Source organism: Citrus clementina, unplaced genomic scaffold, assembly GCF_000493195.1.
Source record: "Citrus clementina cultivar Clemenules unplaced genomic scaffold, Citrus_clementina_v1.0 scaffold_7, whole genome shotgun sequence".
Taxonomy (NCBI): domain Eukaryota; kingdom Viridiplantae; phylum Streptophyta; class Magnoliopsida; order Sapindales; family Rutaceae; genus Citrus; species Citrus x clementina.
In genome coordinates, this window is record NW_006262075.1 from 5,502,432 (window position 1) to 5,513,266 (window position 10,835).

General features: G+C 32.2%; 1 protein-coding gene across 1 annotated transcript; it reads left to right on the top strand.

Annotated features, from left to right (window-relative positions):
• Positions 1–1,366: 1,366 nt before the first annotated feature.
• On the top strand, positions 1,367–5,489 carry LOC18037876 (transcription factor JAMYB). Its single transcript, XM_006426261.2, has 4 exons — positions 1,367–1,675; positions 3,838–4,059; positions 4,661–4,790; positions 4,927–5,489. The coding sequence occupies exons 1-4, from the start codon at positions 1,477–1,479 to the stop codon at positions 5,375–5,377; spliced, it is 1,002 nt and encodes a 333-aa protein (XP_006426324.2). The 5' UTR covers positions 1,367–1,476; the 3' UTR covers positions 5,378–5,489.
• Positions 5,490–10,835: the final 5,346 nt, after the last annotated feature.

Below are 10,835 nucleotides of genomic sequence, written 5' to 3' on the forward strand. Positions count from 1 at the left end.
TTTTTCCCGTCAAAATATATTTATGGCAATTTTGCGTTACTTACGTTTCATGTTTTTTTTTTCTTAACGTCGTAGTTAAATGTTACATGTTATTTTGGAAAAAATGAAAGTAACAAGATTATTAATTACTGTATTGTTTACATATCCATAGGAACCTTTTGCAGATTTATATAACACATTTCAAAAGGATTTATTGTAGACGGGATTGGTAATTTTGGAGCTCATTAGGCCACATAAAAGCAAATGCTTTTATTCATTAAGAATTCGATAAACCAAACAAAAACAAAAAATATCGTACTTATAAACCCTCAGGTTAAGTTACGTAAGATAAATTTGTCATTTGATCATTTATTTGAGATTAGTGTACTATCCCATCATAGACCCCTCCACATTCTCAAATAGTATACTATTACTGTCATCTCTTTCTCTTGGACCACACCTCTCAAATTTTATTGAGATATTGACTCTCATACGCAAGAACTCATTATAACTAAAATATTTGATTTTAAAATGAAAATGAACGTGTAACACAACTCAACAATCCCCACTCAAAAAACAACTAATAGGCCTGGATCTTTTCGTCCTATGTAGTATTCTCTAGCTACTGGAGACTCATTTTGGCTCTTGTTCTGATACTTATGGAGTGATTGAACCTCATATCTTTAGGTATCAAGTTTTAAAAACTATCTTATTAGGTAAATGGACTTATAAACTCAAGTAACTTCCATTGATCTAACCAACTCAGGACATGACTCAACAATAATAATATATATGTATATACGTACGTAAGTATGTATTTCATAAAACGCGGTGAGTTTGTTAATTATTTGATAAGCTTACGAGACACATACGTATACTTCAGATCTCATAATTTTCCAAGTCGTCTATCTTGCTAAGCCATCTCCACTCTTCACGTTTCTTTTTAATTTAAATAAAGTATTTGGCTAACTAATTTAAAAGATGGGCAGCGTTCATATATGTACACGCTTTTCATCCCTATTCGATGTGCCTTGTGTGAAGATAAATCTTACGAAGTCACACATAACTCGCAAAGTAGGCGGTGGGCTCACAAGAAAGCAAACGTTTAATATAAACGAGCTTTCCTTTGAAAATTGAAATACAAGCAAGCACGTTGGACACTCTCGTCGCATGGCAAATTTTGTTAGCTTGTCAATAAAAATTTTAATATCGAGGTTTGTTGTTGCTGGCCCAACAGCTTCTGTTTTCTGGGACGGGCCAATTACAATGAAAATTTCCCATTTATTTCTCTTGATTCAGGTGTACAAAAAAAATGCAAAGAGGATGAACCGGAAGCGAGAAAATGACCTATCAAACACTTCAACTACATGCTCTTTACATGTTATTGGCATTTGGCATTCAATTCATTCATTTATTATAAGCAAGTGAGAGGGAAAGCCATCAACGTTTAAGAACCCACTGCGTGGAACACAAAATTATTATTGAACGTTTCTGTTCATGTATGGATTTGCTCGATTTCATAAAATTTTTAGTGCAAATCTCTTGTACGCGGCCAGCAAAACTTATCCGAGTAACCTGGAGACGACTGCGGCTGCAAATTCTAATGTGGGAACTGGAAGGCTTGGATCCTCAATATGTTGTTCCCACGGATATTTACCCAATCCACTATTAGAATTTTATCCAAGAAGAACTCGAGGTAAGCTTCCGATGCTACTATTATCAAGAATATAGTGAAAATTATTATTTTCTATTCTACAGAAATATGCAGCAGCTTCAGTTGTTTTGGTCCAATTGTCAACTGCGCTAGAGATTTATCTCAGCTTTTTGTGATTTAGGCTCTAAACGTTAATACTTGCTATCGAAGGAGGCCCATTACATATTAAGCCCACCAGTGGCCACAGAACCAAAATAATATTGATGTTCATAAAAATTTTGTGATGCCTCTCGCAACCCTTCAATATCATTACAGAACCTTTTTCTTTTTGTGATCATAATTCTATTATTATTTCAAATTACGTAAAGCGATAAATATGAATTCGATTAAACCGAAATATATTTACAAATTATGAATCCCTATTTATTTTTTAATCCCCATTTATGACATAATTAATTTTGTAGATAAAATCAAAGTAATTTTGAAACAATGAAGAAGTAATAATAATTTTATTAAGAAAAAGTTTTTTTATAATTTAATTAAATTTATTCTAAATAATAGTAAAACTTAATTAAATTTTACTGTAATCTTATGCCCTTTTTTACAATTTCATAAAAGAAAAAGATATGAAAATGAAAAGTGGGTTTCTTAAGAATTTTGAAGGGAGGTTAGAGGATTCACCAACAAATTTATGGAACAAAAAAAAAAGCCCATAAAATATCGGTTTGTGTGGGGAACCTCTCTTGTTGTTTGAAATAATATTATTTTGTATGTTTGTTGTTACCACTGTTATTTTAAGTGAGCAACTACTATATATATGTTTTATTAGGGTATTACTATGTTGGAGATGCTCTAAACTAAATCATTTCCTAGAGCCATTGGATTTAAAGTTGAAATGAGTATTAGTTGTTTCAACTTTAGATGCAATAGCTGCAATGGATGCTTTAAGTTAGAGCATAACCAACATAACTGGACTTTTTTTTTTATTATTATTTTGGTGAATAAAATAAGTAATTAAAGACTGATCTATTTGTTAATGGAATTTTAGGGTCCGGCTATGGTACCCTGTGACTCCATACTCCCACTTTTTTTTAATTTTCTTATTAGCTATTATGAACCATCAGATTCAACATAAAAATAATTTAATGGCTTAGATGGATTTAATAGGTTATTAACTCTACAATCCTACTGCTTGCTTGCACATTAAAAAATGATAAAATTTCAATATTTTGACACATAACTATAAATCATTTTAAATTTTTACACTTAAGTCCATTACCTAGTTTGATACTTATTTTAAATTTTTACACTTTTTCTCTCCCTCCCCTCTCTCTCATTTCTGTGCACTTCCCTTCATTTTCTCACTTCCCAAACACCCCTTATAAAATAGATTTTTTAAGATTTTATTATCTTAAAGAATTATATTTTGTTACATGATAAAATAACTTTAATGGGTGAAAAGTAAAAATTAAAAGATAAAACTATTTGAACCCATAAATGTATTCGTTATATGAAGATAGTTTAGAAATAAATAATTTTAAATGCAAATGTATTTGAATTTTGAAGAGTAATTTTAAGGGTTAGAGTAATGAGCTAATTGCAATTTTTCATTACATTGGAATGAACATGTAACTGAAAAATGGAGTAAGGAGCTAATTGCAAGTTGCCAATAGCAAAAGACAAAAAGTGAGGGTATGGTATCAAGGCCACCATAGCCGGACCCTTACTGGAATTTTATCCATCAATTGGACAGGTTGCTGCTACTCTTCTAATGAGAAATCTACTAATGATTTTGCATGCCATGGTCAAATAATCATCACACTTTAAAGATAAATGAGAATTGAGAAGCACTTCAGCTTCATATGCATGTCATTTTTTGGTTTTAATCTAAAACACTCACTCTGGTCAAATAATCACACTATAAAGATAAATGAAAATGACTAATGAGAATTAAGAAGCACTTCATCTTCATATGCACGGTATTTTTTTTATTTTAATCCAAAACACTCACTTTGGTCAAATAATCACACCATAAAGATAAATGAGAATGACTAATTAAAATTGAGAATCACTTCAGCTTCATTTGCACGCCCATTTTTTTATTTTAATCCAAAACACTCACTCTCTCTCTCTTTTATTTTCTCTTTTAAGAATTGGCTATTTCTCTTTACATAATCTGAAAGAAGGGGTCTTCTTTCTTTCAGTCACTCAGTTTGTTCATTTAAGGCAACCTAAATTAAAGAAAACGGAAGTTAAAGGGAGAGCTTGCAGAGCCAACAGAAACTTCAAATCATCAAGCACTACCATTTCTGAAGAAGACTTGGACATGAGAAAAGGTCCATGGACTGTTGAAGAAGATTTTAAACTTATTAATTACATTGTTACTCATGGTGAAGGCCGATGGAACCGCCTTGCTCGCTGTGCAGGTAATTTTTTTCTATTTTCTTTCTTTTTCTTTTTTAATAAAATCCCCTAGTTCTGTCGAGATAATTCTCTGGTGAAATAAAATAAAATAAACAATAATAATAATAGCGGAGGAAAATTTGACAAGCTGATGATTGAAGTCATCAACTTGTTCGCGTCATGTTTCTATCTCCATGTCTTTTCTTGGAGTAAAATGGGCTTTTCGTTTTTTCTTAATGAAAGAGAAAGATCCTTATCATGCATAATCGAAACGGCGAAGTTTTTGCTTCCTTTCCCCTTTTGTCTTTTGAGTGTTTTTCTTTTTCAAGAACTTTTACCTATTCGAAGCAAAATTTAAAAGCTGCATGTTTAGCGTAAAAAAGAGAAATTGTATTAGCTAGCTTCGTTTTTGTGTTTATTACTATGAAGTTGATGATATTGATATATATGATGAGATGATAAGATGCAAGTTGATTTATTAAATAAAAAGAGCATATGTGTTGTGGAAAGTCCTTAAGCCAAAAACACTTCTCATGAAAAGCAAATTTCCAATCCACGAAAATTTTCTTTGACAACTTTACCAAGAGAAAGAAAATTATATCTAAGCCAAATTCAATGGAACAGGCCTCAAAAGAACTGGAAAGAGCTGCAGATTAAGGTGGTTGAATTATTTACGACCCGATGTTCGACTTGGAAAGATCACTCTTGAAGAACAGCTTCTGATTCTAGAGCTTCATTCTCGATGGGGAAACAGGTGAGTAAATTAAATTAATATTCATTTTAATGAACTTCACAAAGTTTTTTCATCTGGGTTACTTGTTTGTATACCCTAATGATTATAAATTTGACGACAAATAATTTGTTTAAATACATATACATATGCATATTAGGTGGTCGAAACTTGCTCAACACTTGCCGGGTAGAACTGATAATGAGATAAAGAATTATTGGAGGACCCGAGTTCAAAAGCAGGCAAAACAACTTAAATGTGACGTGAACAGCAAGCAATTCAAAGACACCGTGCGTTATTTATGGATGCCAAGATTGATTGAAAGAATTCAAGCCAACAAATCCTCCCCAGTCGCAACTACACCAGAATTGGACTCGGCGGCCCCGGCCGGAACGGCCACCCCAATCGCAACTACGGCAGCCACCGCCGGCAGCTTCACCACTGCCCCCATTGATGGGGGCACGGGGCAAATGGTCATGCAACCATTGGATTGTTCATCAACGACACAGCCTGAATCTGAATCAAGTTCCAAGTCAACGACACAGTCTGAATCAGGTTCCAACTCATCAGGTTCCGACTCAACGACACAGTCTGAATCAGGTTCCAACTAAATGAGTAGCAATATATGCCCATACATTTTCCACTTGTATGCTCTATTAACAAAAGTCAAAATAACATAATAATGCGAACACGAGGAAATCTATGGGAATGAATATTTTGATTCGTGTGCGGCTGTGCGTTCTCTCATTCATTGCAAGTAAATAAGCCCTTCACAAAGTTTCAATTAATGATACGATTTTCATGCGTATGAATTATGCCACTTTTTTTTGTTCTTTCTTATAATGTAGTTTAATCACATGACGCGCAATAACATGTGTAGGATCTGATCAGTTTCATTTCAATGAGTTGCGCGACAGACTTAATATGATACTGATGTTAATACATGTTGTATGATTATTTATTTATTTAATTAATTAATATTGGACTCCATAATTTAAGCATTAAAAAAAATTATTAGTTGTTCAAAAAAGTAGTATAACCTAGCTTGGACAACGTTCTCTGTACGATCATACAGATTACAGTACAAACTTGCAGGCAACAACCTTAAGTCTCCTAAGTCTTATTTCAATAACTTTTGGGAACAATACTGCGAAGATTGGGCCATGATGCCACAACACTGAAACTTCAACGTACAGCAAGCACATCAAAAATCGCTGTGTCAAATTCTGAAACTTCCTCTTTTTGCCCGTTAGTCATCATTACTTGGGTGCTATTTTTTATCAAACAGCTTTTTACGATCATCGGCTCCTCCTCCCTCGTTTGACTCTCCAAAGGCAATTACTTTAGAAGATTCTCCAATATCTGGATTTCGATTCCTTATTTGCTTTCTTCTCACTTTTAAGTCTTTAATTAGCTTTATTGCTTCTCTTTTCCAAAGCTACTCATAAACTCAAATCAAATGCTAAGCTATTTTTTTCACATTTGAGGCGATCCCACCACACTTGCACGTAACCCCAATGACCTAGAAAGAAAAATTACGGAAATTTATTCCACTATTAAATTCGTGGTGGGTGTTCATGAATGACAATGATGAGATGTACTTAAAAGAGTTAGCTTTTTCAGCTTACATATCGTTCAAATTAATTATTATCCCATCCAATTAAAGTAAGATTAACATATAAGAAACTGATAAGAGAGTAAAAACATGGCGGCCGGCAAAAATATTTATCTTTTTGTAAATTTTAAAATTTTATTTGATAACTCCACTTTTTTTTCCTTAAAATTTCTTAAAATTGACTAACACATATATTATGAGTGCCCCCTTTTTTTTCGTGTGGACTATATAAAGTCAACAATAACATTTGATAACTTTGACAAGGTATATAATATTGATTATATATACAATTTATTTATTGTTCTCAAATCACTTATGGAAAGAAAATTTGATAACCTAAACAAATCTTGGATGGTTGGTTTGCATTTCATTATTATTATTTTTTTGAAGTTTTGTGGCCCATGTATAATTATATAATTGTGTAAGAGATGTACATGTTAAGAGTTAAACAAAAGATAAAAAGATAAAATATCATTGAGGGAGAACACTCTTGCATGTTGGTCGTGGTTTTTTATGTTATTAAAAAGCAACAACGCCATGCATTCAATATGTATATATATATAGTAGCCAATAGAGGGACTTATTAGATGATATTATTATCATATCGTTTTTTAATATCCTACGCACGTACGTTTGATAGATAATAGTAGACAAACACTAAGTTACATGAAATGTAACTTAAGAGTTCTTATAATAATAATAATAATAATAATAATACACATTGTATAAGCACATATTTTACATATTACTATTAGACCAACCAACGAACTACACTCGTCTAACCAAAATAGACTTTTCCCACGCAAGTAAAAATATTCAAATCAAAAGGTTTGTCTGTGGCGTGACAGAAGCATATGTGATGTCCAGTAGCAATGGGTGAAAGTGCAAGATTTGCGAAGACGATGAAAGCTCCCACCTAATAAAGCAAAAGAAAATGACATCCATTGAAAATTGCAAAAGCAAATAAAGCCATATATGTGAGATGCCCATGCTTGGCTATTGCCCCTTGGACTTGTGAAAATATAAAGATAAATGGGAATGACTAATGAGAAATGACTAATGAGAATTGAGGGGCACTTCACCTTCATACACATGCCGTTTTCATTTTTAATGGATATAATTCATATTGCCTGTGTTGTTGTTGTTGTATAAGAAACCCCATCTAAGACAACAAACATCCAACTACCCCCCAACAAAATAATATCTACGCATTTGCTAATTGCTGTTAAACATTGCTTTCTTTGACCCACCGTGAAACAGAGAGAGAAAGAAAGGAGGGACAACAAAAGGGTTGATGGTAATTGTGTTTCAGCTTAAATAAATAAATAATAATAATAAAAGGGTTTTAAATTAAAATAATGAACATTGGTGGAGGTATCCCAAGTGATTAAACAAAGTATATACCAAGCGTGCAGCCCCCTTTTGCGGTGTGGAGCCGTATTAATGGAAATGAACAAAGTCTGGGATCGTCCATTAATCGATTAACACCTCTATAAATGGGGGTCGATCTCTTTTAGGATTAAAAGGAAAAAAAAAAGTAGCGAATAAATAAAAGAAATTTTCTCCGAACGATGATTTGAAGTTGGGTTTGAAATCTGAAGACTGAAGATTGCGTTTGCTTTTGCTCTTCGTAATTAATTGGTTCTTTTAGCGGCCATCTTTTGCAAATACCAAACAGTAAGCTAGTCAACTTTTTTTTTTTTTTTGTCTGAATCACGATGTGGTCTTGAGTATGCCCCAATTATGGGTAAAGTACTAGGCAAAGTGGTGACTCCATACGAAAGTGAGACTTGAACCCCTTAACTCTTTAAGGAGTGAGACTAAGGAATCACTCACACCGATCAACTTTAGTTTAGTCAACTTTTTTTTTCCCCTCTTTTCCTCCTCCTTGTTTTATTACGGTCAATCTCAAATACTGAAAAAAATGTTTATACTTTCTGAAAAGATCCATAGTAAGTTTTGAAGAAAATGTTGTGCGACACAGATCCTGAAATTAATGGATGTCTATAAAATATTACGGCCATCATAGTTTTCAAATTAAAAAAAGAAAAAGAAAAACTCAAGTTTTATTATTCGTAACTTACAACGACTTAAAATTAGTTATTCAAATTGAAAATTAGATTAATCAGTGTTGTCAAACGCTTGGAAATTTTGGGCGATTAATTTCAGATTCTGCGGCAAGTTGAAAATAATGCATCTAACCTAACTACTAAGAATATTGATAATTTCACTTTTTTGCACTATGATTAAAAAACGACCACAGCTAGCACCCATCTCTTAGTCTTTCCCTCATCGAGTTTCAACATTTCAAAGTAGAAACTTCAAGTATCAGCCCCCGGTGCCCGTAGATTCATTCTTTTCAGCATCAGGGTGGGTTATGTATACATAAATTATTGAATCTTAATGTGACACGTGACCTCCTCTCGATAATACATTAACAATTCAAGATTAAATTTAAACGCGTTTTGGTTTAGTGACACAGAGAAATTTGTCCACTACTGTACAATTTAATTATTAGATTATGACCAATAACTCCTTTCCTTTCTCCGCATATTGAAAAAGGGATGTCGTTAATTATTTATATTGTGATGCAACTTACACGAACCCAATAATGATTGATCTAAGATTATATTTACTGAACTATGTGGGTTTACGGGTACAACTTTTGTATTGATATAAATTACATAATAATGTAACTTATCTAAGTCCGTTAAAAAAAAATCAAGGCAGTAAGATTGATAAAGATGGCGTATTATTTTTATTTTGTATTGATTTTGACATACATGCCGCTATCATCTAAATTGTTAAACATATTATCATAATTTACTTACTTTAAACGGAAACTAAAACTATTAATCTTTATTTCCTCATTTTTGGTCACAATTATATTTAATTCTGTAATCCACGAAATGTAAATTATTGCTAACAAGAAATCTATCAATCAAGTATTTGAAGTCGACACGATTTTTTTTTTCCTTTTTCGCACCCGAAAGAAAAGGAAAATCAAATTTGCATACGATATCTGTCTTCAATGGATTGGTGAAACAATGTATCCCATAAAGCTTAAAAATAAAACTATTTTGTTATTAACAATGACAAAACGTGTCCAAGTTCATAAGAAAACTCTATAACCTATTTGCGAAAAAAATAAAATCCCAAAATCGCCATCGTCCATCCATATGTATAAAATATATATAGATAACGAAAGATAAACAACTCAAAATCTATCAACCCCACTTTGAGAAAATAATAAATAGCTGATTGTGATAACAAAAATAAAAAATTATTAGAAACAAAATTATCATAGAAGTTTGGATTTATCGCGAGACATGTCATGTCAATGGACGTATAATTTTCAGAGCTTTCATTTCATGCATCTTTAGGTTTTGTCAAGGTCAACCTTTATAAACATATTATAAAAGGCACCCGGCAATTAATTGGATCCACTAATAAATCTTATTTTTGGGTGGAATTTCTTCATTGGATTCGCATCAATTGCCTTCATTCAACTTTTAACCAAACAAATTTCTAGACACGAATCTTTTTTTTGGGTATCAACAGTGTTTCCACTGATCTCGTTGAATCACACAATCATCCTCATTCTCCAGAAAGAATAGATAAGTCAGCGATTTATCAAGAAAAAAAATACCATGATACCAATTGGCACTTCAAAACAAAAATTATTCGAATGCCGATTTGGTTTGGTTAATTTAATTATTTTTTTTGTGGGTGATGCGAATTCAAAATAGACCAAATTAATCAAGAACCGCTCATTTCGGTCGTTCCACACTTCCGTTATTATTATTATTTTTCATAATTCGTGTTAGGTCAAGGTCAAGCCCGCCCCGTCGGTGGTCCCATCTTACCATGAAAGTTATAGTAGAATAAAGGGACTCCAATTAGCCAAAATATTCTGCCCAATAAAAACGCCGAAATGATTGCCCAAACACATAGTCAGTCTCACTTTCTTCGTGTACTTGTATCCTGCATTTTCTGCGGACAGAAAATAGTCTGTGGATATATTTAAAAAATTATGTGTTTGTTTTTGAATTCGTTAAATCTATTTGTTATTTTCCTGTATTAAATATTTTTAAATTATTTTTTATTTTAAAAAATCTCAAGTTATATTTATTTTATTCAAAATTTGGGGAAAAAATAGAAGCGAATTGATAAAATCTTTTTGGTCTTCTTCATAAAAATAAGAGATAAATTGAGATTTTTAAAAGTAAGGAATCAATTTATAAGAAGGATAATCAAAATTTAATCATTTTAAATTATTAATTTTTTTTTATCTTATATTATGAAATACCTTGTCTGTCCAACTTAATTTCCAAGGGCTCGACGAAATGGTCTCCTAAGTGTTTTATTAACGAGTGATTATTTAAATTTTATTGGGAGTCATCTAGAAAATAAAATAGAATGAAAATTTCTGCTTGTTGATTTGAAAATCGGTC

Bases quoted from the DNA above. Each gene is read 5' to 3' on its own strand.
- LOC18037876 (XM_006426261.2), top strand. From the start codon at position 1,477: ATGTATGGATTTGCTCGATTTCATAAAATTTTTAGTGCAAATCTCTTG. The intron at 1,676-3,837 runs GTAAGCTTCCGA...TCTTTCTTTCAG, and splicing joins TTATCCAAGAAGAACTCGAG to TCACTCAGTTTGTTCATTTA. The intron at 4,791-4,926 runs GTGAGTAAATTA...TATGCATATTAG, and splicing joins CATTCTCGATGGGGAAACAG to GTGGTCGAAACTTGCTCAAC.